This window comes from Lithobates pipiens, unplaced genomic scaffold, assembly GCF_037356315.1.
Source record: "Lithobates pipiens isolate NorthernLeopardFrog02 unplaced genomic scaffold, aLitPip1_a1.2 Scaffold_18, whole genome shotgun sequence".
Taxonomy (NCBI): Eukaryota; Metazoa; Chordata; class Amphibia; order Anura; family Ranidae; genus Lithobates; species Lithobates pipiens.
The window spans coordinates 392,096,619-392,120,678 of NW_027507758.1; the positions used below are offsets into that span (position 1 = coordinate 392,096,619).

Genomic DNA, 24,060 nt, shown 5'->3' on the forward strand with positions numbered 1-24,060 from the left:
CTTACCATTACCAGTCATGTGACCCAATCAATACTGCAAGATATATTACTGCTTGCATAGTCATTGATTGTATGACAAAATAGAGGGTACAGCATACTTATCCATCAGCTGGTGATTACACAATAAAGCAGACCTAATTAGAAAAACAACACTGCATGCCCCAGGTCATCGCATACATAGACCAAGACTACGGCCCGCTTTAAATATTCATCCTGTACATCTATTTACAGAGAAAAGGAAGTCATCCAATCTTATTCACGGATTCAATCGAATGATTGCACGCATAATATTCCCATCAGAACGTAAGTCATCTGCTCTATTTCAGCTACGTCATTTGCAGTGACATCATTTCACAGGATGACCTTAGGAAAGAATTACTGTATAAAATGAGTGGCATTGGCCAGCACAGTAAAAAGGCATAATCGGGTTGTTGTTAACCAAGATGTGATGGGGAGATAAGGGGTTAACAGTGCGCTCCTTGGGGAAGGATAAGATTTTACCATGACCCACATCTCAGGTCCTTGTACATAGCTGTAATTATTCCCTCCCACACCTTAGCAAGGCAACAAGAAGCTGCAAAACTCCTCTGCAATAATACACCCTTTGGTACAGCAAGCAGAAATTATTTTAAGTAACACCCATTAGCAAAGCACTGCAACAAAGTACAGCAATACACAATGTCAATGTCAAGGCAGAAAATCCTACTCAACAAATCGCTTCACATTTTCTATTTCTCCAGCAACATAAGGAAGACATTCAATGGAAATGTACTGAAGACATACCCTGTATAATGACTAAACAGAAACAGAATGTGGAGTTTGGTTTATATTATGCATCCTGTTGTATATATCAGATACAAAACATTAAATAACACTGCATAACAAAAACTAGCCAGGAAAATATCAACAGCATTCTCATTTGTTTTAATGTAAGGAACTATACAGAAAAACCCATTCTCAAATTCAAAACCCCCAAGGGAGAAACATTTTTACAAAACTGGGGGAAAATCCAATGACTCCAGGCAATAAACAATGTAGAAAATGCCTAGGTGTCCCACACAAAAAAATAACAAAAAACAGCATCAATACATACACAAAAGATATCTTTGTTTAGTTACAAGATTGCACCAGAAACATAGTTTTATTTATGAGTTCATGTTTAGAGGGACAATCATTTGAAAAAAGATGCAGTATATATATATATATATATATATATATATATATATATATACACAAAAAAATGTTAAAACGAAAGACAAAATCATTATATATACACAATTTTATATATATATATATATAATGTGTGTGTATGTATATATATATATATATATATATATACATACATATACATATATATATAGATGTATATATATATTTTTTGTGTATATATGATTTTGTCTTTTGTTTAACCTTTGTTTTTTGTGCAGGACATCTAAGGCATTATGCAGACACAGGATGTTTTCTGAACTAGAAGTCTTCCCCCTGGCAGAAGTGTTTTGGCAAAAAAAAAAATCATATGCTTGTAAAAATGCGCAATGCATTTAGCAGCGTTAACCCACGTTCACCTGAGTCAAGCGTTTGGGCAATAATTCATTTAATTGGCCAGTATAAATTATTTATTCTGGCCAATGCAATTAATTAATGTTCAAGTGCTAAACGTGCCTAGTGTTAACGCATGTTTAGACGCATTTACAATCGTTTTTTTCTGGCAAAACTCTGCTGCTCCTGGTCACACTGTGAGTCGTTTTCTTTTCCTCCCTCTCAACTTTACTGCAATTAAACGCTGCCCAAATGCTTATGTGTGCATGGAGGCTAACATGCAGGGGAGTTTAGAGACAGGAAAAGAAATAAAACACCAGACGCCCCGGGGAACATCTGTAAAAACATCCAGTGTGCATAACGCTCTACATTCATTGTTTCTTTCACTTGTTTTCATGATGCCCTGATCATAAAATACTTGATTCTTTCAGATTTTATCAAGTAACTTCATGCAAAGTCCTATAAAATACAGAAGCCAATCAGAAACGTCAGGAAAATGAAATCCTATTAGTTGCTATAGATTACTTTTACCTTGTACATCATCAGTGTGCTCTGAAGTGCTAAATGATTACATTGTTATTGTGTCACTAACTAACCTTATACGCTCATTCATACGTGCAGTACTCTTTACCTTCCCTCTGAAAAGCAATCCACCATGGAAGAGCAGCAGTAGAGCAGCAGAACAGCAATTGCCAAGCATTCAGAAGTCAAAACTTGCACCTCCTGAATTCCCTGTTTATTGACCGTTGGATAGGGATTTTCTACGTAAATACTGTGCTGCAACCTCAAGCCAAGCACTTGACTCGCAGTTGTGTCATGGTCACATTAGGTTGAATGGGTTTCCAGTACTGTCCACCGAATGTGACATGGGGTATAATGTTTGCCACAGCATGTGTAAGACCTCAAGTGACTGCATGTTATCTTTTAGGTGGGTATCTGGGGGGGGGGGGGGGGGGACTTGATAAAGCAAGCCATATAGTATACAATTTTCTTTCCTTCAACCACAAGTTGAAGAAAAGAAAGTTGCTTGATCTCCCCATATACACAGTCAGTGTTAGTGGGGGGGGGGGGGGGGATCCTTCCTGCAGGGCTATTGTATTCTGACAGGGGGAGGTTTCCTGATGATCACTGCTGGCAGCTATAGTCACCGCCAGTTGTACTGAAGTCAATTGATGGATAAACTTCAGTACAACCAGCCTGACCATAGATAGATCAAAATTCATCTGGGTTCTGCTGAATCAGCCAACTTTTGATCAGTCTATTGCTGGCCTAAAACTGCAGCTCGAATGCCTGTCTATACCGCCTGCCAGCCAGGTGTATGAATGAGGTCTGACCTTCTTGTAAGTAACTATTAAGGCATGGATATTTGTTTAAACTCTTTTAAACATGCCAATGAAAAACAATAGGTAACAAGTATAGAAATGATTTGAAAAGGAACATGTTACTAGTAGCAGCCAATCAAATTCTAGCTTTGATTTATTTATTACAATTCAAATGTTATTTATTGCAGGAATGTAAAGCGCTGACAATTTATACAGCATTTTACATTCCCATCAGTCCTTTCCTTCATGGAGCTTACAATATAACCTCCCTAACTCACATTGATGCATACACATACTAGGGCCAATTTAGAGAGGAGCCAATTAAGTACCCGAAGGTAACCCACTCAGGTACAGGGAGAACATGCAAACTCCAGGCATTTAGTGTCCTGGTTGGTGTTTGAACGGGGGAACCTGGTGCTGCAAGGTGGGAGTAGTAACCACTTAGGCCCCTTTCACATGCAGGGTCCGATCAGGCCCACCTGTCAGTTTTTTTTTAGGCGTGCCTGATTGGACCCTCCATTCACCCCTATGGACTGGTGGGTGTAATCGAACTTGTGTCCATTTACACCCACCTACCTCCAATCTGATCCGCTCCGCTAAAAATAAACAGAAGGGGATCTGTCCCTTTCCATCTAGGTGGTTTGGATTAGAGGACAGTCTGGTGTATACAGACAGTGGAGTCAGTTTATGTAGAGCGGACATGGACTAAGCCTGCTCTGCTCTATGGAGCGGTGGGTGTAAACAGAGTGGACATGGATCTGTCATTCTCCTGCTCTGCTCCGATCATTCAGGGATCGGTGGACAGATCCCCTGCTGATCAGAACGAAGTCCGCTCCATGTGAATGATGCCAAGCCCCATGCTGCCCAAAATATTTCATTCAGGATATAAGGGCTAAGCTTGATATCATTTCTACTGCCTGTACTGTAATATTCTGCACCATTCTTTTTTTTTTTTAAGATAAAAAAATCAAGACATTTGTCTGTGAAGATGAATTAAGACTATCCAGATTTGTAAAATAAAAAAATAAATGATATTATCCAGATAAATAAAAAGCTTGTGTTACCATGACAATGTTTATAAGCTATTCTAAAGAAGATACTAGTTCCTTATGATGTAGATGCACCAATGTAATAAAAGGATCACATATAGATGGAGTATTTTATGGTGGTCATACACTCTTCAATAAATAAAACAATCAAAATAATGCCCTCACGGTGCTATCAAGTGCAATAGAAACTCACCAGATATCATACCCTTACTTTTAGAACAACTAGTGCAAGTCCCCCATATACTGAAATTCCCCGTATATCTGGCACAATCTCAATATATAGGGGTCTGGCAGTAATTGCACTAAAATTAGGGTATGATTCTCTTCAATAAATGATTTGTTCATTTTCTGATCAATCTCTTCCAATGATGAATAATTGATCTACGTTGCATCGTCGAAAACCAATTCAATCAATATGTAGCAGATAAGGCAATGGATTTTGGTCCATAGTTAAAATATGATTGTAACTTATGATTGTAAATGAATCTCCGCTATCACTTGTAATCTCATAGTCTGAATGACTGAAACATAATCATATTCACAAACAAAGTATCTTATTAATGCTGACCGATGCAATGCGACCAATATATTTCCTTCCTAGCTGATTGTCTCAGTTTGATTAGGACCAATCCAATCCGGGTCTAAATTAATCGAAAGGGAACGTATGGGTGTTCAATTACAGATGTGATCGCTTTGGTTGAATCACACATCGAATGGATAAAAAGACAAAATAAAGAAGAAGAGCATACGGCCATCATAACTCTGGGAAGCTAAACATATTCAAATGACAGATGTCCTTTGCAGGTCACCAGGAACTGATTGGTAGACTTCCTGTGCACACAAACACTCTGGCCATGGAGAAGAATAGCACAGAAAAAGCTTAGTCACCACAATACATGTCAGTCTGCCCAGGCTGCTTCACTACCCAGCTGACAGGCCCCTAATGACAAGGCCTTTTCTATGATTGTAAACCCCCCCTCCTATATATACAGTCATCTCCGGATCATGTATGATATTACCAATCAACATTATAGTGCACAGCATCCCCTGATCATGTATGATATTACCCATCAGCATCCCCTGATCATGTATGATATTACCCATCAGCATCCCCTGATCATGTGTGATATTACCCATTAGCATGCCCTGATCATGTATGATATTACCCATCAGCATCCCCTGATCATGTGTGACATTACCCATTAGCATGCCCTGATCATGTATGATATTACCCATCAGCATCCCCTGATCATGTATGATATTACCCATCAGCATCCCCTGATCATGTATGATATTACCCATCAGTATCCCCTGATCATGTATGATATTACCCATCAGCATCCCCTGATCATGTATGATATTACCCATCAGTATCCCCTGATCATGTATGATATTACCCATCAGCATCCCCTGATCATGTATGATATTACCCATCAGTATCCCCTGATCATGTATGATATTACCCATCAGCATCCCCTGATCATGTATGATATTACCCATCAGTATCCCCTGATTATGTATGATATTACCCATCAGCATCCCCTGATCATGTATGATATTACCCATCAGCATCCCCTGATCATGTATGATATTACCCATCAGCATCCCCTGATCATGTATGATATTACCCATCAGTATCCCCTGATCATGTATGATATTACCCATCAGTATCCCCTGATCATGTATGATATTACCCATCAGCATCCCCTGATCATGTATGATATTACCCATCAGTATCCCCTGATCATGTATGATATTACCCATCAGTATCCCCTGATCATGTATGATATTACCCATCAGCATCCCCTGATCATGTATGATATTACCCATCAGTATCCCCTGATCATGTATGATATTACCCATCAGCATCCCCTGATCATGTATGATATTACCCATCAGTATGCCCTGATTATGTATGATATTACCCATCAGTATCCCCTGATCATGTATGATATTACCCATCAGTATCCCCTGATTATGTATGATATTACCCATCAGCATCCCCTGATTATGTATGATATTACCCATCAGTATCCCCTGATCATGTATGATATTACCCATCAGTATCCCCTGATCATGTATGATATTACCCATCAGTATCCCCTGATTATGTATGATATTACCCATCAGCATCCCCTGATTATGTATGATATTACCCATGAGTATCCCCTGATCATGTATGATATTACCCATCAGTATCCCCTGATTATGTATGATATTACCCATCAGCATCCCCTGATTATGTATGATATTACCCATCAGTATCCCCTGATTATGTATGATATTACCCATCAGTATCCCCTGATTATGTATGATATTACCCATCAGCATCCCCTGATACCCAGCAATGAATGGGGAAGTTATTATCATCATTCAGCAACAGATGAGTGTAGTTCTAGTCATCTTTGTAGAAGAGCCAACTTCTGGTGACTTGTAACAGACATATTCGCTTCCACAAATCATCCATTACTTTCCCCATTCATCTCCTATGACAGTGATGGCGAACCTTGGCACCCCAGATGTTTTGGAACTACATTTCCCATGATGCTCATGCACTCTGCAGTGTAGCTGAGCATCATGGGAAATGTAGTTCCAAAACATCTGGGGTGCCAAGGTTCGCCATCACTGTCCTATGATAATAATATAGTTGACACCCCGCCTGTTTCATATGCCACACATGGGTGGATTTTGATTGATAGTTAAGATACAATCATAACTTACTATCCTTTAGATTGTATCCCCCATGAGCAGGGCCCTTCGATCCCTAGAGTATTGACATGTATTGTAATTGTACTGTCCCTCCTCTACATGGTGCAGCGCTGTGTATACTGTTGGTGCTATACAACTCCTGTATAATAATAATAATAATAATAATAATAATAATAATAGACAGCATCGCTACCTCCACCATAAAATCTGATGTTGTGATTGATAGAGATGCAATGGTATTCATGAACAGAGAACCTGCCAATGGATGTACAACAATCGATAACATCCCACCCTGATCGATGATTGAATCTAATGGAAATGGAGTGTAAATGTATGGGAAGAGAAGTTGTGTTTGTTCTGTTGGAATGGATAGGATAACAGAATTGTAAGGTGTGTGTCACCATGAGAGTGTGATGTGGCCCTGGAGCTGATGATGATGTGGAGTGGATGAACACTTACCGGCAATCCTGAGCACAGCCCTCTCGGCAGGGTCCAGCACGGCCGCCCCGGAGCTCTTCCTCTTGCACCTCTCATGTCTCGGTAGGTTCCAGGGTAGAGTGTCGCCGGGCGCCGGAGAGGCCGATCCTGACTTCTGGCTGAAATCGTCATCATCGGAGAAGTCGGCCGAGGAAGACATGGAGCAGCGATAGGACGCTGTGCCCGAGCTCTGGGGGGAGAACATACACACACGATCTGTACAATCAGCAGAAGGGATCGGCAAGAAATACAGAGAGATCGCAGGCTGACAGCACACTGCTTACCATGGTGTGACATTCAGGAGATCGCTGCCTCAATCATTTGGTGAGGATGGGCAACAGGAAATGATCCCTGCGATCAAACCATCTCCAATGACTGCAACCAAGCCTGGAGCAGCACAGTGTCTGGCGCCCTCTACCGGACGGCCGTTACACGTGCAGGGTCCTGCGACAAGCAGGGGAGCAGGGTGGCTTCCTTTGTTGTGATTAGTGAAGGCTTCCTAATGGCTCTCTACCTCTAACATCCCACTTACAGATCCGGCCTGTGTGCAGCACACAAAGAGCACGAACTGACTACTGGGCACAACCCAGGAGCCCTTTATATACTCTCAGCCCTCTGTGCTGCCTGTCAGTAAACAAATGTTTCATGTCACTTTCTATTCACTGCCCTGGCATCCCTCCCCATCCCATTATACAAGGGGGCATCTGCCTTTGGTCAACCATCACTGCCAGGGCCATGTCTCGGCAGCCTGGCATAATGGATCCTGCCCAGGAGCTGTCAAATTTTATCTGATTATATAGACACCTTCCATATAAAAACACCTGCCAATGAGGGAGTGATCACTAAACAGAAATGATGGGGGTAGGAGTCATTGGCACACTAAGGAAAGTGGTGATAAAACCCAAAACTACAATGATAATATATTACAGCCTATCAAACCTTAAAGTAGAACTATAGGCAAAAACTTTTTTTTGTCATTTTGGCTAGGTAGGGAGCGTTATAACCCCCTGTCAGATTGTTTTTTTTTTCACCATCTGTGTCCCATTGTTTAGATTTCCATTCACTTCCTGTCCCATAGCCAAAACAGGAAGTGAGAGGAAATCCCTGCAAATTAAGGGAATTCCTTGGGGATCCCCAGGTCCCCATTAGAAGATTTCCCTTCTCTTACTTTTCTGGGGACAACTGAAAATTTGTTTCTTTTACTTTCACTCTCAATGATAATGGTAAGCAGGACAATTAGAGAAGGTGACTATTCTTAACAGTGGGCACAGACAGCAATAAAAACTGACAGGGGTTGTAATGGCTCTCTCTCTCAAAAAAAAAAAAAAAGTTTTGCCTTTAGTTATACTTTAAAGACTAACTCCTGGAACTTTTTTTAATTCTTTTTATTGAAAAGGTTTTTCTGTGAAGGTACAAAACAGGGTCCTTGGGGCATACCCCAGCCAATTGGTGTACAGTCATGTGCATAACAGCGTACATCTCACATCTAAACATAAACAACTATAGTTAACATTACTAACAACATAACTAGTACCCAGTTTCAACATGGTAGAACTCCAGGAAAATATAAAAAAATCCTCCCTTGCAGTGCCCCCCAAACCTAACACACACACTGCAAGGGTTAAAGTGTACCTAATCCCAAAAAAATCATTTGTATATTGCAGCTTTCCTATCTTTAGATGGGATCTGTTTTCTTTTTTTAGGCTGTTTTCCCCTTTATTTCACCTGTTGATCTGGTCAGTATGTCTGTTGTTTTTCTGTCCAGCAAAAGTGTCAGTAAGCTCTCATCCACATTGACTGCGGCTTTTGAAATCGTGTGACTTCATTGACTTCATCTGAAATGAAGTGCGACATTGGGTGTGACTTGGAAGATATCTATGCGGCTTCATGTAGAGATGTCTATGCGAGTCGCACCAGAAATCCCCAAAAGTAGGGCAGGAACTACTTTTTCAAATCAATGCAGCACTGCAAAGTCAGAACTGCACCGTTTGAACGGTGTGATTGCTGGCAATAGGGACTGACCTGTCAAATCGCATGACAAGCGGCTCCAATGTGAACCCCCCAGCCATTCGCTGGGAAAACTGGTGTCCTGCGGTTTCTCCACCCCACCTCTCTGACCTGCTTATGCAGCTGAGAATAGAGGGAATGTGATGACTTATAAAACTCAGTGGGGGGGGATATTTATAATGTTTTAGATGTATGCACAAATGTTTTTCATTTCTTTTTTATTCTAAACTGAATGGGCTGTTTTACAAGGTGAGGGTCACATCTAGTTTAACTGCTTACAAGTGTTAGCTGAAGTTTGGCTTCAATTTTTTAGTCAAGTCTATCTAAAATCACCTAGTACATCTAACATTTCCCTCCTTCCAGACTGACAATGTTGCCGTCCAATGGTGTCTCTGTTGATTCTCCATAGGGTGAAGGGCAGGCATCCTATGACAGGGAGTATGTTACTGGCTGCTTCATCAGGTGGGGGAAAAAGGATAAAAAGAAAACAAATGCATCCATGACATTTAAAGTGTTAATAAACCCACAATAGTAAACTCACACTGTATATATGCAGTAAAGTATGCTTGTTATACTCACTGTGGAACCTAAGGGGTTAATCCTGTGCTTTGTGTAAAAAAGGCTGTTTGATCCTGTCTTCTCTGATCCTCCCCTTCTTCCACTGTCCCCAATCCATCTGCTGATAGAACAGACCCACTAGACGCAGAATGCCAAACTTGGGCCCCCCCTCCCCCCCCCCCGTCGCTACAACGTCATTGGATTTGATTGACAGCAGCGTGGAGCCAATGGCTGCACTGCTATTAATCTATCCAATCAAGAGCTGAGGCAACAGGCAGAGGGGTAGAGGGCGTCTCCGGCGGGGGAATACAGGACTCAGGTAAGTAAAACGGGGGGGGGGGGGCTGGGGGGCCGGTCAGTGTCGGAAGTTTTTTCACCTTAATACATAGGATGCTTTAAGGTGAAAAAACATGAGGGTTTATAACCCCTTTAAATTCTATCAAATTCTATATTTAACATAAATAAAATAATAGTAATTATTTTCCGGATACCAAATCCCCATTGATGTGTGACAAGCACATATACACTGTTTATCAATGTCAGAGCCAGTTATATACTGTATGTGTGCAGACTGTACACTTCTATGAGCAAGACTTCCACTACTAATATATCTCCTAGAGTGTAAGCTCTAACGAGCAGGGCCCTCTGATTCCCCCTGTCTTGAATTGTATTGTAATGTCTGCCCTAATGTTGTAAAGCGCCGAGTAAACTGTCGGCGCTATATAAATCCTGTATAATAATAATAATAATATCTTGTTTGTGTTCTGTATGAGTAGCAAAGTCATTGTGTGTGGTTACACTTCTAGTGTATCTGGTTACATTGTAACACTTTGTACAGTGTCATGGTAGACAGATGGGACTGATTCACTAAAGGCAGATAGGCACTTTGCAAGAGGAGTTGAACTTTGCAAGGGAATTTTCCCCAGAGCTTAGTCAATGGAATGCAGTGAAATTTAACTTTGTGAAGAATATCCAATCACATGCAATTGCAATAAAAAAAATAAAAATAAGACGTCATTTTTGGTTGCACATGATTGGATGATGGAAGTCACCTCATTCACTAAGCTCTGGGGGAAATCCCTTACCAAGTGAACAGCCGATTTCTTTTTAGTAAATCAACACAGTAAAGCTAGCTATGCATATTACAATCTAATTGTACAACCTACTAAATCTAGATTGAATAATATGTTTGTATATCTCAGTGGATCATTCTGGAAAGTTAAACCGCTGTTTTTTTTTTTTTTTCCGGAACTGCAAGGTAAAGGCATAATGTGCTAGTATGCATCGCATACTAGCACATTATGTGAAACTTACTTAAAAATGAAGCCCTCCAGCAATGCAACGTCATCACTGGAGGCAGCATCCATCTTTACCCATCTTCATTCCGGGGCCGCGGACTCCAGCTGTGTGACTGGCCGGAGCAGCAATGACATCACCCCCGCACACGCGCGAGGGAACCATCATTTTCAACACAGAATTCTAAAGGAGCGACACATGTGGCCATTCCTTCAGTGCGCATGTGCCGATGACGTTATCAGCTGTGTAAATATAGTAAATATCCTCTATACGGTGCACGCTCAGGAGATATTTACAGTACCTATAGGTAAGCCTTATTATAGGCTTACCTATAGGTACAAACTATGCATAGGACTTTACTTCCTTTTTAATAACAATGCATTACCTAATTTTTTAACTTTCAAATTGGCTTATTTTAAAGTAACAGTGACCTATATGGATCCAATCAGAATGACTCTTTTGCTGAATAAAGCTGAAATAAAGCTATTATTATGTAATGCAGTCAGGCTCCATAAACAGTAATAGATGCGGTCCACTTTCTTTTATCACTTGAATTACTATTGTGCTGCAGCTAGAGTGCTTCAATCAACACTGATTACACTCATTCAGCAGCAGGATTGTTGATTGGAAAAGGACAGGTTGGGGACCCAAACTGATTGGCTCTGTGTTAAAGCTGAATTCCGTAAAAAAAGGAATAATATCTAAATAAAAGACTTGTGTATTCTCACTTGAATCTTGGTGTGCTTATGTATTCTTTGCAGATCTGTACAGTAATCCAATGCAAAATGGTTACTTCTGCACAGGAGATCCCTGTAATAAAGACCGGTCACTGCTGCTCTTTCACCTTGTGCAGGGGGATTGGTCTTGTCTCCACCCCCTCTTGTAGTTTTCTGTGGTGGGTGGAGCCTGCTGGGTCCCTCCCACAGCTCTGCTCTCTGCACAGGCTATGTGCAGCACTGTGATGATGTCACTTTATTATGATAATATCTTGGTGTGCAAAAGGATTTGGTGTATAAAAAGTGGATTTATATACTCTGTGCCTATTACAATGGTTGTAAACTCTTTACAACCACTTTAACCTACAGGTAAGCCTAGATTAAGGCTTACCTGTAGGTGCCTGAAATATCTCCCAGACCTGCGCGGTCTAGGAGATATTTGCAAATCAGCGTACGGCAATTTCTTCTGCGCATGCGCCGGAGATAGAAAGGGCACGCTGTGCCGTTTCTAGCTCGGGTCATGGCGCTAGAGGCGGCTCCCGCGCGCATGTGCGGGAGTGACGTCACATGACTCTGGCCAGTCACAGAGCCGGAGTTCGAGACCCCTGGAAGGAGGAGGGGTGAAGAATGGACGCTCGCTACTAGCGAGGAAGACGGGGACATTGCAGGCTTCTCCTGCAAGTAAGTGTCACATAATGGGCTACTATGCGATGCATAGTGGCCCATTATGCTTTACCTTTGCAGGGGAACAAAGAGAAAGTAACACCCATCAGGGTTTACTTCCTCTTTAAGGAATATATTTCAATCTAAGTTTTTGTGCCTGGAGTTCAAGTGAAGGTCCAGTTCTCCAGTGTGCTGGCTCTCATCTCTAGCTGCCCCAAACTTCTTAATCAAAATATAAAAGAGTGGTCAAAAACGATGAATGTTTATGCAGCCTGACTATATTACAGTAATAAAAAAACGTAAGCTTCAGTTGTGCTTGAAGTAACTCATACTCCCGAACTACTTTAATATAGATCTTATTGGTTAAATGGTTGGTGACTTCTAAGGCAGGTCGTAGATGTTGCAATTTTCTTTTTGATTCCCCCTGGGGGAGGTGGGGGGGTTGCATGGGGGGCTGTCCCTGCAAGGAGAACACATTGATTTTTGCTATGGTAATAATCGCATGTACAAATCTGACATTCTGGTTGTACTCAAGTTGATGGAAGGATCAACTTGGGTACAATCTGCCTGCCTATGGATGGTTCAAATCTCAACCAGTCCCTGCTAAACCGGCTGAGATTCGAACGTCTATGGCTTGCTTAACTGGTCAGAAGATATGTACTAAAAAAAAATAGAGGCTGTCCATGAACGTGTGTTTTCACTTTCCAAGTGAACATTAGTAAATAAGGTGCAGTTGTCCTCACTTTGATTATACAATCATGTGTGAGGGAAAAACACAATTTTTGCTATCACATGATGTGGCATTCAAAGTGATCAGCGTCATGTTTTTCACTAATATTCCCTTTGCACATTTCTTTACTAAAACTCAATTTCTCCTCCATCAATGTGATGTTACAAGGCTACTTTGTACATTCCAAGGTTCTGATGGTATAACAAAGCCCAGATAAATACTTCTGCACTGCTTGTTCTGTTCATTGCCATCTCTGGGTAGCTGTAAAAAGGAGTTGGCATATCTTTAGGGATGGTGATTGTTATTCTTATCAACATCATGTGAAATGTTCTCTCACATACTCCCTGTCCTTCTTCAACACTGACATTTATTATTGTACATCTAAGGATGCATTCATACCTGCAAATGCACCCTGGCTGCAATTACCTGCGCCCAGGGCCGATCAATCGCATGTAATCATTGCATGAGCCATTACATGCAAGTGGGCGCAATTAGCAGCGAGAGCTGGCAGCTTCTCATTATTGAATAAGGGCTATGCCGCCTATTCTTGTACTACAGGTGAGCTGTTTTAGGTTGGCACAATTGATGTACGTGGAATAACTACAATATAACATCTGCAGATTAAGGTCTATTTGACAAAAAAAAAAAAAAAAAACAGTGTGCAATAATCTCTAGCATCATACAGGCATACCCAACTTTTAAGTACACAATGGGGTTTATTTACTAAAGCTAGAAAGTGCAAAATCAGGCTAATTTCTGCATAGAAACCAATAAGCTTATAACCCCAGCTTGTTCAATTAAACTTTGGTAATAAAACCTGGAAGCTCATTGGTTTCTATGTAGAAGTGAGCCTGATTTTGCACTTTCTAGCTTTAGTAAATAAACCCCATTGTGTACTTAAAAGTGGGGTATGCCTGTATAATGTTATAGAAAAAGATAACTCCTGGTTGGCTAGTGGTTACTATAACTACTGCCTTATTACATTAGAATTTAGGAAAGTTTCTTTACCCCCTGCCAATTCCACTATGCCTTCATGGATGGGAGTTTTCCCCTTTAAAGGGGAACTATGGTCATTTAAATTTTTTTTCTAGATATGGGGTTGATTTACTAAAGGCAAATCGACTGTGCACTTTGCAAAGTGCAATTGCACGCTGCAAGTGCAGTTGCTCCAGACCTTAGTAAATGAGGTAAAGCATCACTTTGCAAAGAATGCATAATCACGTGCAAGGAAAATTTTAAAAACAGCCTTTTGCTTGCATATGATTGGATGATGGAATTCAGCAGAGCTTTTCCTCATTTACTAAGCCCTGGAGTAACTGCTCTCACAGAGTGCAACTGCACTTTGCAAAGTGCACAGTCTGTTTTCTGTTTTAGTAAATCAACACCATAATGTTAGCTTACTTTAAATAATATACTACTACAGTACGTATGTGTATTGATAGTATAAAAATAGTTTCTATAATGTATTTTCCTTAACACATTCCATTTGCGATACCTACTGCCTTCCTGCTATGTCTTCCTGTCGCATGTATAAAAAGCAATCATATCCTACCGTATAAAGGAGAAAATGATGTCACTATGATATCACTTCATTCTCTTTTAGATCAGTGGAGCGCAACAATTTTAAGGGCAAGACCCCAAAATTAGTTGAGAACTTTTATAGACCCCATGTATGTTGTAAGGGAAATGTTAATGCTCAACTATATATATATATATATATATATATATACCGTATATACTCGAGTATAAGCCGAGATTTTCAGCCTCTTTTTTGAGGCTGAAAGTGCCCCCCTCGGCTTATACTCGAGTCATCGCTGTCTGCCTGCTCGATCAGCGTGTCGAGCAGACAGACAGCGGCCATTCTAACATTCAAACGCCGCGCCTCCGCCTCCGCTTTCGCCTGTGATAGGCGGAACACTGAATTTCCCAGCAGCCTGTGTTCCGCCTATCACGGGCATCGTCTCATCCTCGTACTACGGACGAGGATGAGACGATGCCCGTGATAGGCGGAACACAGGCTGCTGGGAAATTGAGTGTTCCGCCTATCACGGACATCCGATAGGCGGAACAGCAGTCAGTGGGAAATTGAGTGTTCCGCCTATCACCGACGGAGGCGCGGCTTTTGAATCCTAGAATGGCCGCCGACGAAGAGCTGAAGGACGGAGGCTCGGCTCGGGACGGGACGGGCCGGGCCGGGACGGGCCGGGACGGGACGCAGGCTGGACGGGACGCAGGCTGGACGGGACGCAGGCTGGACGGGACGCAGGCTGGACGGACACAGGCTGGACGGACACAGGCAGGCTGGACACAGGTAGGCTGCACGGACACACACACACACACACACACACACACACACACACACACACACACACACGGATGCATGGACACACACACACACACACACACACACGGATGCATGGACACACACACACACACACACGGATGCATGGACACACACACAGGGATGGATGGACCCACAGGGATGGACGGACACACAGGGATGGACAGGCATGTCTCACCCTCGGCTTATACACGAGTCAATAATTTTTTCCAGTTTTTTGGGGGTAAATTGGGGGCCTCGGCTTATATTCGGGTCGGCCTATACTCGAGTATATACGGTATATATATATATTTTTTTTTTTATGAATAATATTTCCCAAACTTCCACTATATTTACCATGCTTCTCAAGACCCTTTTTGCTACTTGGACTTCCTAAAAGTGTGTTTATTGGTTTAAAAAAGCTATGGATTAGAAAGAATGCTCTCCGCTCCTCTCAAGACCTTCTACTCTATAGCTCCCTCATACCGTATATACTCGAGTATAGGCCGACCCGAATATAAGCCGAGGCCCCCAATTTACCCCCAAAAAACTGGAAAACTTATTGACTCGTGTATAAGCCGAGGGTGAGACATGGCTGTCCATCCCTGTGTGTCCGTCCATCCCTGTGTGTGTGTCCGTCCATCCATCCCTGTGTGTGTGTCCATCCATCCATCCATCCATCCATCCATCCCTGTGTGTGTGTCCGTCCATCCATCCCTGTGTGTGTATCCATCCCTGTGTGTGTGTGTGTGTGTGTGTGTGTGTGTGTGTGTGTGTGTGTGTGTGTATTCATCCATCCATCCCTCCCTGTGTGTGTGTGTGTGTGTGTGTGTGTGTATCCATCCATCCATCCCTGTGTGTGTGTGTGTGTGTGTGTGTGTGTGTGTATCCATCCATCCCTGTGTGTGTGTGTGTGTGTGTGTGTGTGTGTGTGTGTGTGTGTGTGTGTGTGTGTGTGTGTGTGTGTGTGTGTGTCCGTGCAGCCTTGTGTGTGTGTCCAGCCTACCTGTGTCCCAAGCCTCCGTCCCGAGCCGCCGTCGTCCCGAGCCTCCTCTGTCCCGTGCCTCCTCTGTCCCGTGCCTCCTCTGTCCCGTGCCTCCTCCGTTCCGTGCCTCCTCCGTCCCGTGTCGTGCCGATGGATCGCCGCTCTTCTCGGCGGCCATTCTACAATTCAAAAGCCGCGCCTCCGTCCTCCGCCTGTGATAGGCGGAACACTCAATTTCCCAGCAGCCTGTGTTCCGCCTATCACGGACATCCTCTCATACTCGTCCGTAGTATGAGAATGAACGGATGTCCGTGATAGGCGGAACACTGACTGCTGGGAAATTCAGTGTTCCGCCTATCACAGGCGGAGGCGGAGAAGGAGGCGCGGCTTTTGAATTTTAATGTCCGCCGTCTGTCTGCTCGATACGCTGATCGAGCAGTCAGACAGCGGTGACTCGAGTATAAGCCGAGGGGGCACTTTCAGCCTCAAAAAAGAGGCTGAAAATCTCGGCTTATACTCGAGTATATACGGTACACTCCTTCCATGCTTGCCTCCAGGAATTCTTTAGAGCTTCTCCCATTCTTTTCAACTCCTTACCCCAATCTGCTTTTAGATGATCCCTGAAAACTCATCTTTTCAGTCAGGTCTATCCTGCCACCACCTATAAACTGTACTTCTACCTTCTCCTTTTGCCGCGTACACAGGAACAGACTTTTCCAGCAGAAAAGGTCCGATGGAATCATTTGGGATTTTTTTTCAGACATTTTTCTTAAAAAAATTCAGACGGACCTAGAAATAGAACATGTTTCAAATCTGTCCGACAGAATCAATTTCTATCGGGAAAACCATTCATCTGTATGCTGGTCCGACAGACCAAATACGAAGCAAGGGCAGCTATTGGCTACTGGCTATTGAACTTTCTAGTCTCATCGTACATCATCACGTTCAAAACTAACAGACTTTGGTCCGTTCATGTGTGGGCAAGTCCGTTCGGTCGGAAGTCCGTCAGAACTCCGTCGGGAAGACTGTCGGAAAGGCCGTCGGACCTTTTCTGCCGGAAAGTCCAGTCGTGAGTACGTGGCATTTGACTCATCCTTCACAGTTCACAGTTATTACCTTTCGTGTCACTTGTCACTCGCATTTACATTGTAAACCTTCATGGGCAGGGCCTTCATACAACTCATATCACATTGTATTGTAACTGTTTTGCCTCCCTTTATTTTGTAAAGCGATGCACAAACTGTTGGTGCTATGTAAATCCTGTATAATAATTTTGCTTTAAATATGCTGTTTACAAAGCAGCACAAAAACATCCAACATTCAAAACCCCAAGCATACATGGTTAGTAACTCACCTCAAAAAAACTGTTCTCTATTTCATATTATGAATGTTAAAAATGTTTTTTGAATATCATAACCTCCTGGATACATTTTATCTTACACTATCATTGTCCAATTTTTTTGAAAAGCTTAGGTTTTACAAAAGACTTCGGGCAATAATATACTTCTGTACACTGCTAGAGGTAAAGTGATAGTCAATAAATAGAAAATATACTGTATATAGCTAATTGTCAGTGAACATTTGTAATGGTAACTTTTCATATAGTTAGCTGTATACTATGGGTCCCACCTAGGGGAACGCTTTGTTGTGTGGAGCTGTTATTTAAAGAGCTGAGAGTAAATCAACAAAGGATCAACAGACTTTGAGATGTCATATTGAATTTAATCATAGAATCAGTAACTTCAGCCTGCAAGCAAGATCTAATGCATACAGAGACTCTTCTATTCACAATGCGTACCCCTGAATGCATTATGGCCCCTCCTGTGTAGAAAACTAGTCAGTGTTACTGTTACATTGCTATGGCACAGTTGTACTGACATTTTATCTTTGCTGTGTTCATGTTTACATATTATTGTAAAGGCCTGAAGCCTTCTGCAGATTATTGCCATGACATCCCCTGCTGTTACCTCACTCCCTAATTTTTTGCATTAGACAGAACAAAGATTGTTTCTATGCAGAGGACAAATATACACCACAGATACAATTGTTGATGTCTCAAAGCAATGCCATACAGGCATACCCCACTTTTAAGTACACAATGGGGTTTATTTACTAAAGCTGGAAAGTGCAAAATCAGGCTCACTTCTGCATAGAAACCAATGAGCTTCTAAACCCAGCTTGTCCAATTAAGCTTTGATAATAAAACCTGGAAGCTCATTGGTTTCTATGCAGAAGTGAGCCTGATTTTGCACTTTCCAGCTTTAGTAAATAAACCCCATTGTGTACTTAAAAGTGGGGTATGCCTGTACAATGTTTGTGGTAAAATGAAGGTAAAGCCTGTGCTGAATGTGAGAAAATGTGTCTATACAACTATACCTAATAATCTGGAGCCAGAAGCAGAGTTTCATTTTGTGCCCAATAGCCATTGTGATTGGGGCAGGGGCACCTATGCCCCCTGACAACCACAGCTCCTTATTTAACAGAATTATTATAACTATGCAACAATACTATCCGTATGTGAGAGTCAGGACCATTCCTGTAACTAGAATACCAGAACTACTTCTGTGCATTAAAGCGGAGTTGCACCCAAAAGTGGAACTTCTGCTTTAAGCACCCCTCGCCGCCTTACATGCCACATTTGGCATGTCATTTTTTTTAGAGTGGGATATGGTACCTTGTTTTTAGAGGGACTTCCTGTCCCATTTCCTGCTTCCATCTCTTGGCCGCCTAGGCGACTCCTCCTCTCCCCCTAGGCTGATCTCCCTCTCTACAATCTTCTAGGACATGTCGCAGGTCCCAGAAGATTGCTTGGCCACTAGCAGAGTGCAGCACGACTCACGCATGCGCAGAGCACGCCCATCTGGGAAGCCGCAAGCTGTCACGGCCAGGTGCCCACAGTTGCTATGACGACGCCAAGGAGAGGAGGGGGAGAGGAGCGAGGCCGCATCGCTGCACCATGGGACAGGTGAGTGTCTGTCTATTAAAAGTTAGCAGCTGCAATTTTTGTAGCTGCTGCCTTTAATAAACTAAAAAACAAGTGGAACTCCGCTTTAAACCAAAATGATGATTAGGACCATAAAATTCCAATCTATTTTTACTTGACAGCAGACAGCTCTAATTATAGTGGTTATAAATTGTGTATTGCACTTGTAATTCACATTTTGCATACTTTAAAAGTTTTTTACTAAAAATCAGGGTACCTTGCCAATGCTGAGACAAAGCCGTTCAGTGCCCAGGGCAAAGATAGGAAACTGCCCCACTCAACCTCCTTCCGAATAGGAAAGGGGTGGGGCCAATAGAAGCATGTACTGCGCTGAAATGTGTGTAATGTTTGTGGCAGGTGCTGCAATAGTTCCAACAGTTGTGCTACACTGCAGGGAACTAAAGAGTTTAAAATCCATTCACAAATATGGGGCTAACAATGGCAAAAGAAAAAAAATCCCTAAGTTGATGGTGTCACTAAAAGGAAAAAATGTCCCTGAATCGTGGTCTCACTCAAAGGATAAAATGTCCCTGCATCGTGTACCCACTGAATGGAAAAAAATTTCCCTGTTTTGTGGTGTCACTGAAAGTAAAAAATGTCCCTGTTCTGTGGTGTCACTGAAAGTAAAAAATGTCCCTGTGTTGTGGTCTCACGGAAAGGAAAAAAAAACCCTGTAAGTCCCTGTACACGTGGTCGGAGATTTCGACAACCAAATCCATCGGATTTTGTCCGTCGGATCTTGTCCGAAATTGTTGCATACACACGGTCGGACAAAGTTGTCGAAAAATCCGATCTTTCAGAACGTGATGACGTAATTTCGTTACGATGGGACTACATTCAGGCTAGTAGCCAATAGCTTTGATGTAGGAATTTGATCTGAGCATGCGTGGCACTTGGTCCGTTCAAAATTCTCTACACATAATCGGAGTATGTCCAATCGGCCCAGTTGGTCGGGAAATATTTCCAACAACTTGGAAAATTGGGTCCGACGGATATTCAGACGGAATCAGTCCGATGCATACCACACACAGTCGGATTATCCGACAACACGGTCCGATAGGACACATTCCAATGGATTCTCCGTGTGTACAAGGGCTAAGATGGTCTCACTAAAAGGAAAGAATGTCCTTGTTTTGTGGTGTCACTGAAAGGAAAAAAAATGTCAGTTTTCTGGTGTCACTGAAAGGAAAAAAATGTCCCTGTGTCGTCATCTCACTGAAAGGAAAAAATGGCCATGTGTTATGGTGTTGATGAAAGGAAAAAATGTCCATTTTGTAGTGTCACTGAAAGGAAAAAAATTCCCTGTTTTGTGGTGTCACTGAAAGGAAAAAATGTCCCTGTAAGGTGGTCTCACTGAAAGGATAAAATGCCCCTGTTTTGTGGTGTCACTGAAAGGAAAAAATTTCCCTGCATTGTGGTCTCAATAAAAGGAAAAGATGTCCCTGTGCCTCTGGTGTCACCGGCAGGAAAACCTGTCCCTCTGTCTTTGGTTTCACTAGAAGGAAGAAAATGTCCCTGCATGAGTAGTGTTGCTTAGAGGGAAAAATGGTGCTGCATCAAAGTGAGGAACAAAATGGCCCTGCATTGATGGTGTCAGGCTGAGGAGGACTGCTTTAGCATCAATGTCTTGGGAGGTGCTAAGGGGGACTCTGTATACTCTGTGTAGTAGATAAAGGGGAAAACACTGCGCTAAACCATAAACATATAATACCACACATATGTAAAATATGTACTCCCAATGTGTAATTACACAAAATAAAGCTGCTAACACACAAACAAACAAAGTCCAAGCACAAATTCAAAAATAAAGTGTAGCGCTAAAAAATTGTGAATGAAGATACACAAAGTGACAAGTCCTTAATCGTATGAAAACAGGGAGGATGAAAATCCAACAGTGACTGTGGGTCAAAAATAAATGTCCACTGGTATCAGTCCACTTTGGAGGGATTTATCCTCCAGAACCAGTTTTGCAATCATAATGGCTCCTGCATCAAACTGCTACGACATGCAGACAAGAGGATGGGTACTCTTACCATGAGTGGTGGACACATATACCATACGGCAATGCGTCGTGCGAGCTTGAGAGGCTATGGTAGCCAAGGATGGTAAATGTCCAGCTTGATGGTATCCCTCAAGGTATGGATTGGATCCACGTCCACTTTGGTCAGAATCCACGATTCCCGGAAATTCCTGGACATTTACCATCCTTGGCTACCATAGCCTCTCAAGCTCGCACGACGCATTGCCGTATGGTATATGTGTCCACCACTCATGGTAAGAGTACCCATCCTCTTGTATGCATGTCTCAGCAGTTTGATGCAGGTGCCATTGTGATTCAGAAGAACTCTGTAATTTCTAACCGCCTTAATGTTAGATGCTTCACCTGACCACAGTCTCCGCCTCCCCCACCCACCAAGAAACCCACCAAACTTCACCTGTAATTAAAAATGCAACTTTTAAAGGGACTAAAGCAGGTCATACATGAGCAGAATTTTGTTCAACATATATCCTTTAAGAATGTCCATTTGATCTTCTGGCGGGTTTAAATTAGTGTTCTTTTATGACCGCAGTGGCAAGAAAATTCAATGAAGCAAGATAGTAGTTTTTTTCTAAGGGGTAATGTGGTTTTCATTTAGGAAAGTCTATTCATTCAAAAATTGAATGTTAAAAGTAAATTGCATTTTGAGGAACTTTCAAATGACATTTATCAATTCATCAAATGCACTGCCAGCTTTACTCTTAACATATTTCTTTATAGGAAGAAATACAGCAAATATCTTTGTTTAATCACTGCTTCAAGCAGAATGTAAATTCAAAGAAAATATGTGCTAAAACTGAAGATATAACCTATACATTTGATCTAGTATTATTAGAAAAAAAATCTGCATATTTAAAGCTGAATTCCAGGCAAACAGTTACAGTACATACAATTTAGATTTAGAGATTTATGCAGCTCTGACACACAGCACGGCCTGTTTAGCAGGGGAGGGTACCTGATGATTTTATGCCATTCTTTTTTCTCAAAACTTACTGTAAATATATTTTTAATGACAAATGTGAAAGCAGAGATCAGAGTTTAAAGCGGAGTTCCACCCATGTTTTTCTCTTTGGCTGTGCTGCATGCCATTAGCTCCTAGTTTTTATAATGGCCTTTTTTTTTTGCTGCTAAATACCTGTTTTTTGTATTTTAACATTACTTCCTCCTTTCGATTGCCTAGGCGGGCTACACATTATCACTATATATTTATATATATATATATATATATATATATATATATATATATATATATACTTGATATAGTGATAATGTGCAGCCCGCGCTGAGACCGTATAACATTGAGCAGACTCGAAAGAGAGGAGCTGTCAGAATTCATAGGTGATGTCGGGGTGGGCGGGACAGGGCGGCATACACGTAGCAGCCCGCCCTGTCCCCATCCTATTGGCTGGTGTTCGATAGCTGCTCAGTCCCGCCCACCCCCAACATCACAAATGAATTCTGACAGCTCCTCTCTCTCCCTGCACACAACATTACAAGTCTGTTCAATAATATACTGTCTCAGCCTGGGCTACACATTATCACCATATCAAGTGTATATATATATATATATATATATATATATATATATATAGGCATTGCTGAGCATGTGCAAGATTTGGTGGTGGTGCATGATGGGTAGACAGCTGCACAGAAATCCAGGAAATTAACACTAGAGGGCTTCAGATGCCCACAACTAAAATGGAACCTGCCTGCTTCCGAGATCAGTAAGTAACTAATTTTAAAGAAAGTAAAAGCGCAAAAAAATATGACATGTTAGAAATGTTCATTTACAGGTTGAGACAGTTACAAAGCAGTCTTTACAAAAAAAAAATGTTTGGGGGACTTGAACTCCGCTTTAAAATTCCAGCTTGTAATCAAAGAACTGCACTTAATTCCCAAGACGGAATTCCCAAACCCTACATTACAATGCACAGGAAATAGTTCCCCGGTAAACAGGAACCTCAGCTATAACATGGCACAGAAATGAAGGTATTGTATATATCTTTTTGGGCCATCACACAATAAAAATACAATGCTTAGCACTGATTAGTAGAGAGGATATAGTGGCATAGATGTAAAAATGTGACACCAAATGCATTTTCCTATACATAGGAAACTCAAAATTAAAGCCACAAGACCACGGCCTGCTACACTTATCACACTGACCATGTATATACAGGTGATCACTTGTAACTTGGACTAAACTTTGGTATATTAAATTGACACTAAACCCTGGTAGAAAAAAAATGATCTATTTAAACTGTCAACCTTTAACCTTCAGTAATTTTTTCAACTTTCCATCTATTAAATCTTCTGCCTTTGTTGTTTTAACTTTGGATAGTAAATCATGTTTTCCACTTCCTTTTTCTTGGCTGGTAAAAAGCCTAGGCTTATGACGTCATGCACAGCTTTCTCTCTCACTCTCCAGAAAGTCTGCCAGGAAATGAGAGGGGGGTGAGTCATAAGAGGGCCAATGAGTACTTCCGAGCTACAGATCTGGAGGTGTGCCTCTGTGTGTCTGTGTAAATCCAGGAAGTGAACAGGCAACAGCTTCAGCTGCCCACAGTTAAAATGGTTGCAGCCAGACTCAGTGGAGGGAGATTTCTGCAGCATATTTTGCAAGTATAAAATCACAGATATATAAAATAATATGCAAAGTGGTTGGAGGG

General features: G+C 41.9%; 1 protein-coding gene across 25 annotated transcripts in view; it reads right to left on the minus strand.

The window, feature by feature from the left end:
- The window catches only part of DST (dystonin), a 736,344-nt gene that overhangs the window by 650,335 nt on the left and 61,949 nt on the right, over positions 1-24,060 (minus strand). For 24 of the 25 annotated variants that reach the window (XM_077487838.1, XM_077487826.1, XM_077487828.1 and 21 more), the window contains exon 4: positions 7,078-7,285. In XM_077487838.1, coding sequence (XP_077343964.1) covers positions 7,078-7,285 — 208 coding nt within the window. Of the gene's footprint in view, positions 1-7,077; positions 7,286-7,379; positions 7,491-24,060 lie in introns of those variants that run through there. The other variant, XM_077487837.1, reaches the window with a different exon arrangement.